The sequence below is a fragment of the Rhipicephalus sanguineus genome, chromosome 2 (assembly GCF_013339695.2).
Source record: "Rhipicephalus sanguineus isolate Rsan-2018 chromosome 2, BIME_Rsan_1.4, whole genome shotgun sequence".
In the NCBI taxonomy this organism is placed as follows: domain Eukaryota; kingdom Metazoa; phylum Arthropoda; class Arachnida; order Ixodida; family Ixodidae; genus Rhipicephalus; species Rhipicephalus sanguineus.
Window position 1 is genome coordinate 112,825,713 of NC_051177.1, and position 18,255 is coordinate 112,843,967.

At 43.1% G+C, this 18,255-nt stretch overlaps 1 protein-coding gene and 1 long non-coding RNA gene across 2 annotated transcripts in view; one reads left to right on the plus strand and one right to left on the minus strand.

The window, feature by feature from the left end:
• LOC119383536 (solute carrier family 13 member 3-like) overlaps positions 1-17,712 on the plus strand; it is a 30,895-nt gene extending 13,183 nt beyond the window's left edge. The window contains exons 7-12 of the mRNA XM_037651745.1: positions 2,233-2,313; positions 3,468-3,575; positions 4,663-4,840; positions 6,608-6,784; positions 15,344-15,466; positions 17,539-17,712. Coding sequence (XP_037507673.1) covers positions 2,233-2,313; positions 3,468-3,575; positions 4,663-4,840; positions 6,608-6,784; positions 15,344-15,466; positions 17,539-17,655 — 784 coding nt within the window. The 3' untranslated portion in view covers positions 17,656-17,712. The remainder of the gene's footprint in view (positions 1-2,232; positions 2,314-3,467; positions 3,576-4,662; positions 4,841-6,607; positions 6,785-15,343; positions 15,467-17,538) is intronic.
• On the minus strand, positions 11,112-11,624 carry LOC125757208 (uncharacterized). The gene is made up of 3 exons (XR_007415145.1): positions 11,525-11,624; positions 11,224-11,284; positions 11,112-11,159 (listed from the first exon to the last, which is right to left on the minus strand). It is a non-coding gene; the product is annotated as an uncharacterized LOC125757208 (long non-coding RNA).
• Positions 17,713-18,255: the final 543 nt, after the last annotated feature.

Sequence of the window (18,255 nt, forward strand, 5' to 3'; positions counted from 1 at the left end):
TCTTGCATGAGAAAAAAGTTTTAGAAGGTTATGATGTTCAGTTGCTGGGTGTGCAAATATGTAAATATTAAATTTATTTATATTACCTATATTACGTATATTGAACTCCCGGTATTCGTAAGTAACGTTAAATCGTCGGTTATTCAAAGAATAAGAATTAACTAGTTTTAAATATTGGAGATAGTTTTATATGTTGAATGAAAGTTATAAAATAGTTTACATGATTGTTATTGAACGCGTAGTGTAAAATGACGGTTATGTTCGAATTAGGATGAACCTACAGCTTTTAGTAATGCCCTAATGCCGTAAAACGTTTTCAGTTGCAGTCATTTGATTTACGAGTTGCATTTTATGAGCGAATTTACCGCAGTCAAAGATCTCAGTAAAGCTCGTGTCATTACCGCGAGTACTGCTGTCAAAGCAGGGCGATAGAGGGAAGTTTTCCGTAATATTGATTCGAAGAATGAATGCGAAGGGAAGGTAAATAATGTTGGAAAGAACAGGGTAAGAATGTGTTCCCGAACCACTCATAGAAAAGGGGTGAAGGAAGAGAAAGTAGAGATTCAAGGCCGTAACCTTGGAAACAGCTAACATGCCGAGCAAGACGCATCAAATAAATTGTCATCCATAAGGACAATAGACGTGTTTTTCCTTTGAAAGAACACCAACAACCGCATCGAGCGCTTCACAAAAAGCAGAAATTAGGGAATGCGGTGATCGATAAGCCGATCCAAAACAACATCAATGTTATCAACATCTACGTAAAGAGACTGATCAATCCAAACCGATTCATAGTCGTAGATATTTAAGTGAAGATCGAGCCTTCATTTCTATTCGATGACTGACCAAATAAATATGACCGAGCCACCGTGTTGGGATGTGAATGTGATTGCAGTATTCGGAATTATATGGTGGACAGCCTCAAAGGTTTGTCAGAATCGCTAGGTCCTGTATCGAGAACACACATTATTAAGAATGGATGCAAGAAGACGAGAGTACTTCATGATCACGAAAATGTTTGCTGAGACGGCGTGCGTAAAAGTGAATCGCTGAATGATAGTTATTAAAAACAATTGAATATCGTTAATGGAAACGTAAGCGATAACATCAAGTAAAACTACGAGGAAAAAAAATGAAAGAAGGAACAGCCCATAAGCAAACACCCTCAGGGCCGATCCACTCTTGATGGAAAAAAAAATCCAACAAACAAACAAAAAGAAACAAGAAAAACTGCTGTCTGTATACGTATAGAGTGCTGCGCCTTTATGACGCATCGTTAGTCCACAAAAAAGAAAAATATTTTTTTTCTTTCTTGAGTTGCAAAGGCTGCCTGGAGAGTTGCTTGTTCCGAGAAGTGAGGTGGTCAAGTGCAAAAATAGGTTGTCCAGGTGTATTACTGAAGCCAATGCCACTATAGAAAACGAACGCTATGAGCTGTCGGCTCATTTGCATGTGCGCCATCGGACTTTTTCCTTCCACGAATTGCAAATAATACTTTATAAGGCCTGTAACTTTGTATGGACAACTTCCTACGTGTCACTTTTCTTGCGTCCTGCAAAAATCTCTTTTGGGTTGTTAGCTTGTAATAAATAAATAAATAAAAATAAAAATTTCGTGCAGGCGTGCCTTGAGGGCTTTAACAATATAAGCTCGCTCATCAAAGCTCGGACAAGTAAACGTTTTTGTGTGTGTCAGTAGCTGACGAAAACGAATAAAAATTTTAACATATACCACTAGAAGAAACAAGGCATTCGATATTGGAGACAGTAGTATGAAAAATAGTCATGCAATTTTCGCCCCGAGTGAAAACACGTGCAAAGACGGTAGATGTCTACATAAATGTAAATAAATCTGGTGGTCTTCGCGTCAAAACGACGATACTGTTGTAAGGCAGGACGTAGTGGGGGATTGCGGTCCAATTTTACCCACTGAGGTACTTTAACGTGCAACTAAACCTGAGTATACAGGGGTGTTTTTTTTTCGCGTTTTATTTTTTCTTTTTTTCGTTTCGCACTCGTCGGAATGTGGTCGCTGTGGCCGGGTCAAGGAGGTTTTTTTTTAACCTCCTTGGGCCGGGTATGTAACCCGCGTTCTCTAGTTTCGCGGTCGCGGCACCTTACAACCGCTAAGCTATAGCTAAATGCGTTTTCATTTATTTATTGCAGATACAAATTAGTGCATACGTGAGTGTCGTGTTGCCGCCGCATAAGTGTTTTGCATCTCGTTTTTCAGCGAAAGACAGGAACCAGGTTTCCAGGAGACCGTGAGCAACGCCGTTCGCGCTGTCATTTCGACGGGAACCGAACACGTGAAGTAAGATCATGCACTTGTATCTAGTTTATTGTTTTATTGTTCTTTTTTGTGCCCGTAGGCAATTCAGCGGCGTTTTTACGTTCTCCTCTGCATGTCACAGGAGAGTAAAAAAAGGTCTCGCGAATTGTGAAAGATTCGTACGGTTAATCAGTTATGGCGGTTCTGTAACTAGGACGTGCCATTACTGAACACATTATTGCGTATGCGATTTTTGCTTGAAGCTGCCATATTTTGATGCATCATAAATCTGCATTATCGATACTTATCAAACGTTCTCGCATTTCCAAGTTTAGGCCTCTTTTTATTGAAGCTGAAAAAGTGTTGAAGTAGCACGTACTTACTAAAATAGTCTTCGCAAGTATGATATATGACATCAGTGAAAAAAAAATCTTATAATGACAAGGTATGACCATGTTGCTCCGCTTAAACCAGGCTTGTTCCCACCGGGATAGCACGTGATGCAGATTTTTCTAAAACAATTGTTGAGGCTTAACGTCCCAAAACCACGATATGATTATGAGGGACGCCGTATCGGAGGGCTGCGAAAATTTCGACCACCTGGGGTTCTTTAACGTGCACCTAAATCTAAGCACTCGGGTCTTTCGCTTCCATCGAAATGCGGCCGCCGCGGCCGGGATTCGATCCTGCGATCTGCGGGTCACCAGTCTAGCCCCATAGCCACTAGACCGCCGTGGCGGGTCCTGATAAATATTTAATCTATGCTAAGCGTGAAAACGCACCTTGAACACAATAAATTCCACCGACGGTAAAAGCATGCCCTAAATATTACTAGATGATATGATCAACTTATATTCGATGCATATTTTTCTAATTAACAGATAAATTGTTTATTGTGCGCTAAAACACGACGAACGTTCTCGGTATGTATTAATGACAGAATAATGTTTTCTGTTGTCATTGAGATCCAATTTATAGGCTCGTCTCGCTGCATGAAAACGTTCCAATAGAGTGATTGAGCATGAATAATATTTCCGTGAAGCGAACTTTTTCAACGATTAAGTAGGCTTTTATTTAATTTGGAGTCCTTACGAAACTGCCCAATTTTCAAAAATCTCGGCAGCGCCACTTTATTTTAGATTGTTTATTGCACGACGACTATTCAGGTTATTTTTTTTTTATTCAAACCTTTTCAGGCCCCGAGAAGGAGTCGTGATTGTAATATACGCCGCTGTCGTCCTGATAGTGTACTTTGAGTGGTCAGACTACGGACTTGGCTTGGCAAAGTTTCTTGGCCTCACGAAGTAAGTCTCTATCGTAATTCCGTTCTTAGGAGTGCCACTCTTTCTGACAGCGAGCTTAATGTAACTGCTGTCACCGAAGTGCTGCTACTCAGCTGTGTCAGAATAGGGAGTTTCAGGGCCGGGAACCCCAAGCGGCTTGCGTACGCACGCTCTTGCGTTCCCTTTTGCTCCCACCCGCATCCAACGAGAATGGAAAGGAACGCAAGGGCTTACGTACGCAAGCTGCATTGGGGCCGCGGCACTAAAACTCTCTAATAGAGAGATTTAGTGCCGGGCACTTCAAGCCGCTTGCGTACGCATGCTCTCGCATTCCTTTGTACTTCCAGCCGCACCCAAGGAGAATACAAAGGAACGCAAGGGCTTACGTACGTAGCCGCTTTGGGGCCTCGGCACTAAAAGACTTTAATGTGTTAATTACCTATGACAGAAATTATGAATGGGCTCGCGGTGACCCATATATAGGTGCTGTAGCACAATTTTAAAGAATTGTAGAGCACAGATATGAATGATTCTTGTATGTCATAGTGCTGAGTGTTACTCGAGCAGCGAGAATGTTACATCCTCCTTTAAATAGATGGCACCACAATGATACCGTTGTGAAATGCCTGCTGGGACACTTTTCTATCCTTCTAAAAGAGTTATGCCATTCAGTTACTCAATATTTAGAAGTCACAGGTCGAGCGTGTTTGATTACAACAGCAGATGTGTGCAGTCTTTTCCAATAAAGAAGACGATGATTAAAATTTATGACGATTTAATAAGATGCTAAAAAGTCTGTTATTATTCGGAAGTCACACGAAAACTGGAGCACATCATTTAATAACAGTCGTCCTCCGCAATTCTATTCGTAATATATTCTTTCAATCCGATGTTACCCGGTTCACTGCTCGCACAAAACGTCTCTCGCTGCCATTTAAAACGAAGCCGACCGTATTCACGCGCTTCTCAATTCTCAGTTATCATTAAGATGACTTGCAAGTCTGTTGGATACTGTCGTAATTCACGGACTAAAACTATGTTTTATCTGTTTAAATCCCTGTAGAATGTCAGTTACGCTTCGGTGTGTTTTTTTAAAAAAAATTTCCAGATGGATCGACGAAACGACACCGTTCGTCACTTCGCTCATCCTGGTACTCATCATATTGCCGTCGGTGACGTCCAGCGGCTACGACAGAATCGCGTTTTGGTCTGAAATTGAAATGGCGATACCGTGGAGCACTCTGCTCGTCATGGGTTCGGGATTCGCTCTGACGAAGGCAATGCAGGTACAGGACCGCATAGGTAGTACGTTTAGGATTGTGTGACCTTTGCATTGCAATATCTCAAGGCCGCAGTGATGTACACGACGAGGTCCAGTAAAGTCAATATCACTGGAAACTAAACAAGGCACCGACATGCAGATTAAACACAATGTTCCGTTATAGAGACGGGCCGTAGCATTTCCTGCTGCTTCGTCCTCGCGTTCTGTGCAGTGATATGATTGTTTACCTTAAGATGTTATTTAATCCTGAGATAAAAATGCTTATTTGTCCCTTATGATGTCCACGTGACACTGCTGATGACGTAACATCTGCCACATGAAGGTGCTAAAAATATGTGACCATCGTCGTTATTTCATCACACGCAGACGAAACAGCATCTTCAAATCATCCGCGTTGCCTATGCGGAGTTCGGTTGCTTTTCAAAATATCCGGCAGGTGGCGACACAAATCCGTGTAAGCGCAGTCTTTGCAGCTGACGTTTGACTATTTTCTTCATAGGGTACCGGAAGGTAATTTTATACGTAAAAAAGTGGGCAAGTAGCGGGACCGAAAGTCACATTTAAACATAGCACAACAACAACAACAACAACAACAACAACAACAACAACAACAACAACAACAACAACAACAACAAAAGTAGAGATCTCGGGGAAGACAACGATAGTGGCAAACGAGAAATATTTAAGCTTGCAAGAGAAATGCGCATGTCGCTGCATATTGCCAGAGGTGTCGCCTGCGGTGTTCCGAATTGTTTCCTGCGATGTGGTTCGAAAAATATGAAAGCACACAATGACTTTTGCTCAGCCGGTTTGCACAAAGGCTCAGAAAGGAGTTGCTATCTATAACTACATGTATCTATTTGACAAACATAGGTAAATGCCGAAAGTGCAAAGTTATTGATCAGGCATTAGAAGAAAGCTTTGGCTTCGAGGCTGCATCTAAAACACAGAATATAAGGCATTACTGGTCCGCTTTGAATGAGATTTGGTTGAATTTGAAAGTGCTAGTGCAAAGCGTGACTCCAGGAATTATAATTTTGATCTTGCCCTCAAATTTTTTTGAGGACCTTGCTTAAGATAAACAAGATAAAAAAATTAACCCGAAGTTTACAAATCTGAGACATGGCACAAGAAACATATCTCGAGTTACATGAAATTCATCTGTTAGCAGAGAAAGCCGTATGAAAATTCGCAACTTCTGTGCAATTTTACGATACCTCCGAGGGTGTTGCAAAAAATGCATTCCCAAAGGAGACGCATAGTTATACGCTGACTTATTATCAACGCAGTTGTTACACAACATTGGATCCTACATTAGCAGAGAAAGTCGTATGAATTCGCAACTTCTGTGCAATTTTACTATACCTCCGAGGGTGTTACAAAAAATGGCATTCCCAAAGGAGCCGCATAGTTTTACGCTGACTTATTATCAACGCAGTTGTTACACAACATTGTATCCTACGTTAGCAGAGAAAGTCGTATGAATCCGCAACTTCTGTGCAATTTTACTATACCTCCGAGGGTGTTACAAAAAATGGCATTCCCAAAGGAGCGGCATAGTTTTACGCTGACACAATGCTTATTATCGACGCAGTTGTTGCACAGCATTGTATCCTACCTGCTTCACTGTCCCGTATGCTGCGCTGTTCAGTCATGATGCTCTTACAGCACTTACGAACGAAACGCTTTGAATTTGAGTTCAGTTTTGCTCATCTTTTTGCTCATCTTCAGTATAGCACAATTACGGTTTTCTCGGCCTCCGTGTTTGCAGAAGACGTCCCTTGTGTCCTTCCTGTCGTCGAGCGTCCCGACGAGGCCGCAGCTGTCTCTCAACTTCCTGCAGGTGGTGCTGTGCATCGTGGTCTCCATAGCAGCCGAGCTTAGAGGCGGCGTCGCCCTCTGCTGCGTCGTCTCGCCCTTCGTTCTCAAGCTGTGCAAATCATTTCACGTGAGTTAAATTTCTATACCCAGAATCCGCAGTGGTCTTTAATTTTATGCTGTTGTCATCAGCTCGCAATCCCATACTTCACTGCTCGACGCAGCGAGCAGTCGTGCAGAACGCTGTGTGAAAATAGACAGTTTGAGAATTGAGGCTCCAAGGAGCTTGGGGACTCAAGAAATTTGCGAGCCATCAGGGCGCATGCGCATAATCCAAGCCACTCTTGGGCTCTTGTGCTCGCGTTGACCCAAGACCCAAAAATCGAAAGCTAGCGTGTGTCCCCAAGGCGTCTTGGGTCGCCAGCCAGACGACGCAGATGCGGGGCGGGCCACGACGCAGTATGGCCCGCGTCTCGCATAACTAATTTCGCCACGGGCGGCGCTCCGTGCGTTTGACCCAACGCAGCCTGCGTTTGGCCCAATTCTCAAACTCTGCTGATCCTCCGAACGCAAAAGCAGGCTGCGCGACGCAGCTTGGGGACCCAGCGTCATAGGTCCCCAATTCTCAAACTCTCTAATAACTGCTTGTGTTTTAGAAACCAACTATTGAAATAAATAGTAACATCAATTTGAAGGAATAATGGCTCGCCGACTAGAGGTGAGGTAGGAGAATAAACATGCAAAATCATACGGCTTTGATATTTCGCCTAATGAGCGATAACCCAAATTAAACAAAGCGGAAAACAGTATTATCAGATTTGCGAACAAAATGGGAATTAACAGAAAACTTGTTCCTTGTTTTCCGAACTTTGCGAGCTGCCGCTTGAAGTGCTGCTTCTTTGTGGTACTTCGCTTCCGTACAGGATTGCCTGAAGAGCCGCTGATTGCTTATAGAATAAAGAGCCAAAACCAATTAGGCAAACAATAAATCTTCACTTCTTACCTTTCTAAGGCGAATGCGGCTCTTGAAATAAGTCGAGAAGTTGTAAAGTCACGCGGCCCCAGCTGAAACCCTCGGAACGGGAGAAATTCCGAGATATTGGTCGTTAGCGCACGTAATAAAATACTATATTGAAGTTCAAACCCCACTGCTCGACGGAGAGTTGGGAGTTGAGTGGAAGTGGGGCATTTCGTTTAGTTCAGTGTACGGGACGCTGCGTAGAATATGCACTTGTAGCCATATTATGTAGTGTACACTGTAAAAAATATTTTGTGAAAAAAACAGAAATTGTCTGGCAGCTCTCTTGCCACAAAATTTCTGTAAAGCTATGTTTTCTATTTTGAAGTTTTCTGTGTTTTAACAGATTTTTTCCGTTTTACTTTAAAGACTTTTTCTGCATAAACACAATGTTCAGTTTTGTGTTACAGAAAAAACTTGGTTTTCTGTTTGTCTTCTTTCTGTTATTTCACTGTTACTTTCACTTTTACAGTACAGAAATTTTATGTTTAAAAACACGTTTCAGTTTTCAGACACTGAAAAAAACTGTTTTCTGTTCTCATTTATCTGTTACTTCGCTAATAATATCTGTTATCGTTTACAGAAACGTTATCTATAAGTACAAGTTCAGATATCGAGTCACAAAGGTTGTGTTTTCTGTTACTGCCCTCCTGCTATTTCATTACTGCATTTTAATTCTGGAACATATTTTTTATGCATAAAGACGAACTTATATATATTTTCTTAGAAAAGCATTCCTCCGTACTAAAAAGTAGTTATGTCACTTGTACAAGCGATACGCAAAAATATTTTGTTCAGCCAAATGCAATGGCAAAAATACCAATATATTGCGGTTGCATAATCCAGATATATTCCATTTTTTTTAATAATATCTGGGGTTTTACAAGCCAAAACCACGATATGATTATGAGGCGCATCGTAGGGGAGAGCTTCGGAAAGTTCGACAATCTGGTGTTTCTAACGTGCACTGACATCGCACAGTACATGGGCCTCTACCATTTCGCCTCCGTCGAAATGCGACCGCCGCGGCCGGGGTCGCACCCGCGACTTTCGGGTAAGCAGCCCAGGACCGAACGGACATTGTGAACTTCGTGGAGCTACACCCGCGAGGTGTTGCCTCCAGCACTCTAGTAAATAACGCAATAAAAACAGGCACGTTTCAGTAGATTCTCCTTTCATGATAAAAGAAACGAATCTTTATTTAAGCACAGGAAATGCTGCATGTAAGCAGCTTCAAAATAATGAAAACTGCGTACATGTTGTCACCGTACATTCAAACTGGCTTGGAAATTGTGTAGATAAACCGTATCTACTCGAATCTAGGCCGTACCTGATTATAAGCCGACCCGCGAAATTCGCAAGGCCAGAAAAAAAAAACTTAATCATTGTACTCGAACCTAAGCCAACCTAACCCCCCCCCCCCCCCCACACACACACACACACTTTCGCACATCGTTTTTTCGAAAAAAAAAACCACATCGGCTTTAATTCGAGTAAATACGGTATATTCATAATGACACTGCAAATTTTTCGTTGTAACACTTAGCATTCATAGTATCGCAGAGCTTTGATTAAGTTGGTCATTTGTGGTGTGAGGCGGCGCTGCTTCCTTGACTTCTCGGCCTTGTTCCCTCTGTCAGGGTTGACTGCTGCGGCTGCCCTAAAAGCGAATAATGATATTTTTAGGTGCACCAGGCTGTTGCATGACTATGCTGAACATAATGGACCACACTGAGAACAACATTGATTATGTTGGTAGAGCGCTCAAGAAACCCTCGCATTGCCACTTTAAGTTGTGTGTGGAATCAGTTAAAAAAAAACCTCATGATCCAGATGGAGATTCATTTCAATAAATTGCATTATGGTTCATACAATGTCATTTATTGCAGTGTAAGGACTCTAAAGGAAATAATGCTTCTCACAGAGCAAGGTTCACGTGCTTTTAAACACTCACCCAAATACAATAAAAGCTCATTAATTCGCATTTCACGGGTCCGGAAAAAATGTCTGAATTAACCGAATGCCCAATTATCGAGAGTATCAAGAAAAAATAAACAAATGACTATTATATCAATGCATTTTCTTTTTCTTGATGAATGCGCAAATCCAGTACCTGTTTTGCACAAGAGTAAAAGCCACAATTTCTGTCATTAGGTTCATCGTTCACAATGAGACTGCGGCCCAAGACCCCGTGTATTAAGCCGAAACGTTTTCTCAACCCATCCCTTATAACGTAACTCCGCGAGCAACACCACCACGCCCACGTGATGATCATTTTGTCGCCGAAAAATTGGTCGGCAACTGATCGTTTGTCCGTCGGAATGTAACAAGCGAGTTTTATGTGAACTTGCGGAGTGTCGCTGAAGGTCCTCACCTTCAAAAGCTTCCACTATGTATGAGCTTTGTGACATTGTGCGCGCATAGCCCAAAGTCGAAACAAAGCTACCCTGCTATTAAACAAAACAAAGGTGTTATTAAACAATGCATGTGCTTGCTGGGACCAGAGAACACCGCCGAACTATCCGATTTTTTAAGTGCACTATGGGTTTCACAATTTAGATCTGCTAAAAATTGCACTGAAACCATTGTAGCGCGATAGACCCGGACAAAGTGGATGATGGGACACCACGGGCACAATTTTCACCACGGATTTTATGGCATTACCCCAGACAATCAGGAAAAGAACATACTCATCCTGAAGCGCATGCGTGCACATGTTCTCCATTGCAAACAATAGGAGATATGAAAAAGTCGTGTGTAGCTATAGATGCCAAATAAACTTGTAGAGGTGTTGCTGATGCAATCTGTGCCCATTTTGCTTACAGGGAATTCTCGCTTGATTGCACCAATCCTCGTCGGTCCTTTGTTTATTGTGTCTCTCTTTCTGCGTTGTGCTCACAATTATGGTATACCAACTAGCCCGGACACACACCTTGTTCCGGCAGCAGAACTGCATAAAAAAGTGCTAGCTCTTATTTAATATAACGAAAATTGTCGTCTTACTTGGTGCCCCTTCGAAATCCTCATTAAACAGTGATTAAAAATACTTCACACGTCAACCGTTTCATATACTAACGTTATTACTTAAAATCTTTGATGACCGCTCAAGATTCCCGTAGACAGTTTTACACTTAAGCTGAACATTTACATTTAGTCATACCCTCCATCAGAACCCTCACTAACTTAGCCAAATGGGAGTGTAGTATCAGATGTTGAAAATTCCCCAGTACTTGTCTACTTTTGTACTATCTAATGTAGCTTTATCTAAGTTAGTTACATGAATCTTGTTGAAAAAGTCAGAAAAATCATAATAAGTTTTACCTTTGCGTGAACACCAGGGCTAGGCTGACCTCCTTGAGGTATTCAATAGTAAAGGCGAAGTGTGTAAAGAGCATCAACTTGAATGCCTGGCACCGTGTTGTGGATTCGATCACAGCATGGGTATCAATACAGATGGTAAATGCCCCGGCAGTCAGAAAGTTCTCTCCTGGAACAAAATATTTCCTGTTTAGAAATATTCAGCAATACATTGCAAATATCCATAACAATACCTCTGGTAATGATGAAAGGGGAGCACGGCACGTCTCCGACGTTATCTTCACTTGTACTTGCCTGCAATAATAAAAGTTATGAAGTTAATTATGCGATAAGTAGTCATTAAAACTCCTTTACCCTGGAGTTCAAACAAGCATACGAAGACAATTAAAAAGTTAGACAATATTTTTATTGAACTACAGACCTTGTAGATGTGGTATAAAATAAAAATAAATAAATAAATTCTCTCAATAATAGAAGGTAAATTAAAGCAGCGAACAATTTGAGGAGCAGGCCACTGTCAAATTATTCTCTTACCTTCTGGTAGCTCGAGATGCAGCACCACCTTAGGGCACTATGACACCTTGGGGCTTCCATGAGACAAAACCATATAAATCCTTTTGGACTCTTCGTTTTCTCTACAGTCCTATTTTCGTCCTTGGTATCTCGTAGCGCTAGCTCAGAGAAGGAACTCTCGGAACACTTTTCTGTGCTGTTCCAATGGGCACTTCATGCAGAATAGATTCATGTTTTTGTGCAGTGCGGCACACTTCATGAAACGTGACAGAGTCGTCTTGGTGGTGCCAGAGGGACTGCAAACATACATCGCTGAAATAAATAAAAAACTGCAATTACCGAAAGAAATAGAAAAGTCTGTTATAACGGTAAGCACTACTGTAAAGCTCTAAAGAGAAAGGAAAGGAGGCTAATGCCTGACTGTAACGGACATTTTTGCCAATTCAGAGAGAATGAATCTTTAACATTAGGTGCTATACGTAATTGAAACATATTCCTAATGCTTTCAAAAAGCCTTTAAAGACATGCACATTTGCACGGACGTGAGGCTAAGCATGCAGACGAATAACACCAGAGCACGTGGGCGCGCTCAGTGAACCTCCATTGCAGAAAGTGTTTACGCAAGGAATTAACAGTGCATGCGCAATGACGTTCGCAATGACGGTTGCTTCGCGTCGACTATTTCATTATTTGGGCTAGCGAGCCACCAAGTTGCGATTTCTGTCACACTTTTTTCGTTACCAGGAATCCATTTATGGAGGGCACGTGGTGGGGAAATTTGTCCAGTGATCTGTATCAATCTGGGAAAACTTGCCACCTGAGATGGAGCAAACTGTCCTTCGTTTTATGAAAAGCAGAGGGTCAATTGGTTTATATTTTTACTGAAAAACTCCTTCGAGTTGGGCTAAGCCATTGGGCGAGAAGACAAGTTGCACTGCCTGCAGGGCCGTAGCCAGAAATTCTTTTCGGGGAGTGGTTCAACCGCTCTTTATGTAGTATGTTCGTGCGTGCATATTTACACATGCTAAATCTAACAATTAAAGGGGGGGGGGGGCTTGAACCCCCACCCTGGTATACCAATTCCTGCCTATTACGTGCTGTAAACTATACATAGCATGAAATTTGCTTCTCCGCAAAAGAGCAACACAATATATATATATGTTCAAATCTATAAAATATTGTGAATGTTTACAAATCGCAGAACATTTGTAATGAGCAATTCGCTTCATTCAAGGAGTGATGCGCTTAAAGAAGTAGATGTTATTTTTTCGGTGGTAATGTTAGCGTAATTACAGTTTGTTTCGCATGGCGTCATTTGGCAGGAAACAACACCGTCAAATAAACAAAGCCCATCTGTCGCGGTAGCATGGCTCGCAAAACACACAGACCATTCCGTCATATGCCAGTCGTCTGATCAGTTCGGGAGCCGCTGTTATCTGCCAAGCTGCTCTTTGTGGCCTACATGTCAATAGGGCGGAGGTATAGAACGGATGTCCTTCTAAAGCTGTCGACCAAAACGTGCGCATGTTTTTTTTTTTTTTTTCAAACGCCCTAAACCTCACGCGCGACAGAACGTGCGCCTCAAAGAGCTAAAAAAATTTGCGTTCAGCGGCGAACACATCTCGTACACACATCTCGAACACACTTGGTTGCCTCATTCAAAATTTGTGTCGGTACATTTGTTCGACGATGGAAGTCTAATAACTACTGCCGCCAAGCACTGGTGCACAAAACGGGCGAGAGCCAACGAAAGATTCATTCGCCCTTCAATACGCCACTAAAAGCAAAGTCCGCCTCTCCGAAAACCGGGATTCTTTAAAGGTAGTCACGATCGATGTCCACAATAAGCCTTCACGCACGGCTAGAACAGCGGCGTCGGCGTTGGTGCTCACTGAGAGATCACATGTGACATGTGCCACGATTCACCGCCTGTACTACGAGCGCACTTGAGCCCACTTTCCGAGGTGTTCACGGCTTCACGCCGTTGTGTGTAAACCACGGATAACAACCGCGTATCTAACATGAGCTTCAGCAGGGAACACGCCAGTCCGAAACGCGCCGAGTTTCTCCTACCGAGGAGAAGACGTGCTCCACCGCAACGCAGGCGGAATGCGATGACGCAAGGTAGCGCGTGTACACGTCAAGCCCGTGCCCCATTGGCTAGTCAATCGAGGTATCAGTTTACCGAGTGGATGTGCCCCACACGTCCATTCGGTAAACTAGGTTTACCTAGGTTATCTGTCTTCCGCCAGGAACTTAAAGCTTCGTAAGGAAGGTCATCCAATGATACTACGCCAAGAAGCTATGCGTTCGCACATTCCCGCCAGCAATGTTCAAGATACACAGCATTATACAACCAAGCAGAACTTATCATGCAATGACCACTGCAAAACACTGAACGCCGTACACCAAGCCACAACATCATTGCTCCGGGCCATGTTCACTATGCAGGAGAAAGCTACCTATTACACGTAGATAAACACACAAAAAAAGGAAACGTTTGCACTTTCATAAAAAAAGAAAGTATTATATGCCCTGTAACGTCGCTCGGTTAGCTGAGTTGAGTTATACGCACTTCATTAGTTTTTAGAGGAAGTCGGTCCAAGCATCAAGAAAAAAATAGGTGCAGAAACACAGAATACACAGGTTTGATGTAATAAAGAAACAAAGCGAATGATGGGTAGTACGTGGATTTGCCTAAGCTTCGTTCTTTCGGCTCCGTGTGGCTTTTTGACTTTTAAAGCTTAATTATTAAAGAAGAAAGTTTGCTGACCTGAAGGTAAGGTGAACAAATACCTCTCATTATTCTGTACAGCGAAATCTCGTTAATGGCTGCCCGCAGAGAACGCACATGAAGTGCGCTGCGAACGCTGTAGTATGCGCTCTGCAACCGTCCAAGTACAAACTCGCATACCTTGACGTACGCTGCCGCTAACAGCAAAGAAATAAATGGGGTACAACAGCAGGCGTTCCCTCAATCACCCACTTACAAGGCCTCTTCAGTATTTCTACCAAAGCATGGAAGGAATTCCGGTTCTCGCACAACGTCGTCGTCGCGCGCGCTGCCGACGCAAAGCAGAATTAGAAACTACGCCAGAGCGAATTTCGAAAGCGGGCAGGCATATCAACGAGTTCCTGTTGTAAGGAACTCTAGTTAGAAGCAAACCACTCACCTTTCAATGACAGAGGCGCGAAAAGCAGGAGCAGGACGGTGCCGTAGCCGTGCTTTACACTGCAGTCATGCGTAGCCGCACTTCGACGTGAGTGGTAGCCATCTTGTAAATGTAGGGGCCCGCGAGGCATGAACGTAGAACCGCAGAAAAGGCTCTGAATATTAATAAATCAAAATAGCATTGTGGAAATAGCCAGAAAAACATGAAATGTTATTTCATGGACATTTGTAACCTTTGGAGTATTTAAAACTGTGGAGGTTCAATTTTGAGTCGTCTGTTTTGCTCAAGGTCACGAATAACAGGAAATTTCGGTTTCTCTTTTTATCAGATTTCCTTCATGGCACATTCACAGAAAGTTTCTTTCGCGGTACAGAAATTTCATGTATTTTATCTGTAAATTTACAACTATTTTTTACAGTGTACGTGCCGTGATGCATTGTTCCGTGTGGATATGTATTGGTGTTTAGTTGTACGAGTGTAAAGCATTCTTCTCGCGTTATGACAGCAGTCTTAAGCATTCTTTATTTACTCAAGAACATAAAGATATGAGCTTTCTTCAATGCCCATTAAACCAAATTCGCTGATTCAAACGAAAGAGCGAGCGTACGAAAAACTAGGATGCGTAGCGTATGATCCGCGCTCTTTCTTCCTTTCTCGCCGAGCGCAGTGGCATCCCCTGAGCCTTCTTATACCGGTCACCTTGTGCTGCTCCATGGGGCTCTTCTTCTCGGTGTCCTCGCCGGCCAACAACCTGCTCATGGCCAAGGAGCGCATCAACCTCAGCAACCTGGTAGGAACGAGTTGTTTCTTTTTTTGCCGACGAATGAATCGACATATGATTCTACTCGTCCAAACATACGGAACAAAAACTTTAATGGTGACAATAGAAAGAAAAAGCTTGCTAAGAAGACAAAGATGATACCACGAGTGAAAGGCAGAAAAGTAGAAGGCAAAGCCTTGAGTGACAGGTAGGTGGCAGTGTTTTATTAGAGAGTTTGAGAATTGGGGACCCATGACGCTGGGCCCCCAAGCTGTGTTGGGCAGCCTGCTCTTGCATTCGGATGATCAGCAGAGTTTGAGAATTGGGCCAACGCAGGCTGCGTTGGGTCATGCGCACGGAGCGCCACGCTTGACGAAATTTAATATCATGCGAGACGCGGGCCATACTGTGCCGTGGCCCGGCAGCGTCTGTGTCTTCTCGCTGGTGACCCAAGACGCCTTGGGGCCCCACGCTAGTTTTCGATTTTTGAGTCTCGGGTCAACGCGAGTGCAAGAGCCCAAGAGTAGCTTGGGTTCTGCGCATGCGCCTTGGCGGCTCGCAAGCTGCTTGGGTCCCAAGCTCCTTGGGGCCCCAATTTTCAAACTCTCTATTAAAAGCAAATGAAGGGTAGTCAGTATTTAAGCGTTGATAAAGAAGAAGAAGGAGAAGAAGAAATGGAGCTTGACAGACCATGTATAATGCGCAGAGCCATCAGCAAAAGAGAAACGGAAGCGCGGTCAACGACTGCGATCAATTAGCGACAGCAGGCCCGTAGGCAGGAATATTTTTCGAGAATATATTTGAGAAAAACACCTATTTTAGCATTCCTATTTTAACACCTATTTTAGCACTTATTTTAGCACCTATTTTAGCACCTATTAAGGCATATAATTTTAGCATTCAGGTTACTCTTAAAGAGGGGCATTTCTAGACCTATGCTTAATTGTGAAAAGAAAGTTGACTCGTAACTTTGGCGCTGTACTTGTCAGTGGTTCACGTCAATGCAACACACTCGAACCACCGTGGTTAGCGAACACGTGGCGCCGTCTCGTGCTGCCAGCAGAACAACATATTCAAGGTTGCGTAACTACTGAAATGAGTAAACGAGTACAGTTGGCAGGAATTATTTCGCCCTCCTCTAGTGTGTTCGTCTTAGCTCCTACGTGTTTGGCTTTGTATGGGGCTTTAGGAAGCCATGATTAGATATTATTCCCGCGTAACAGTCCTGATAGCTTCAAATATACGCGCATCCAAAACAACAAGATGGACACATATTTGGACATAGGAGTCAGCGCTTATAGACGACTATGTCTATCTTTGTGTATCGGTTTCGTCGTTGCTTTTGATGCGCGCTGACATGAGCTCTCGTGAACCAACTAGCCCACCAGTACGTCTTAGCAGCCCTGGTTGAATACTCCATAGATATTATCCTTCTAGTATCTATGGATAAGTAGAACTTCTAAAAGCTGCGGAGTGATTCGAATTCATTTATTGATCACCCGCCTTGGTAGGTTAGCAATCAAGGTGTCGCGCTGCTAAGCTCGAAGACGCGGGTTCGATTCCCAGCCATGGTGGCTGCATTTAAATGGGGGCGAAATGCGAGAATACCCGTGTACTTATATTTAAGTGCAAGTTAAAGAACCCCAAGTGGTCGAAATTAAAAGTCGTATCGTGGTTTTGGCACGTAAAGCCTCATTAATTATTTTAAAAATGATTTATTGGTTCTTAGACTCAAGACGCAAGGCCGGCGGCGATTTAATGCGCGTGGCGTAACAACAAAGTCTGCCCCTAAGGGTTCTCGCATCAGTATATCTTATGAAACATCGTCAAACATATGTAAAGAAAATACAGTTTTAACAAACTGCACGCATTTAATTACAGTCACCAAAGCAACGCACGCGCGAAAGTTACACTAAGCACTCGCTTTGCATCAAATTTGTCTTGTCACTCTTCAGCATGAGCTTTCTCGTACAAATTTGCTAATATGCCGTATTATGCGGCGCCTGCAAGGCAACGCTACTTAGCGATAGCGTCTTTCGAGCCCGATTACTGTTTTGGTATGTGTGTGTGTGAATTGATATCTGTATCGTTTTGTTTTTCAGGCTGTGTCCGGTCTGTTCGCCCACCTCATTTTTGTGACGACGGCCATAACCATGACGAACAGCGTAGCCCCGACCGTGTTCAATATAACCGCTCAGCCGATGAGAGCGAATCCGTGAGCCTCACGGAATTATGGATGATGTGTTTTCACATAAAAACAGTGGGTTTCAGCTTGTTGCTTGAAACTTACGGAACACATTGGCTTGATGCCAGTTTTTTTTAACCCAAGCATATGTGAAAAAAATTATCCGTAAGATTGCTGACAAGGAATAATACAAAGGCAGATCTATTGCATGCATTGCAGTGCACATCAAATGTGAGTAATGATAAATGTACAATGCTAACTGTAACTAGAGGCTTCGTCATGTACACGCGTCATAGAGAGGCACCTACCGCGCATGCCTCCTTTTGTGTGTGCCCTTTATAAGCAGTGCCATATCTGACAATAAAGCTTTCGACTTCTGACACTGCTCACTCCCGTGCACATGGTGTCAGAAGTGGTGGGCAATGCGTTTCGCTTGCCCGTACGTCAACGTCCGCCCCCTTGTCCGATACGGCCCAAGTAGAGTCCAGAAGGCAACAAATTATGGTATCGACGCTACTTCCACCGCCAAGGCCACTCGACATTACTGGCGATGCCTTTCACAACTGGACTACATGGAAAAGTGAGTTTGCTCTGTATTCTACGGCTACCGGATTGAAGCAGCAGCCTAAGGAAG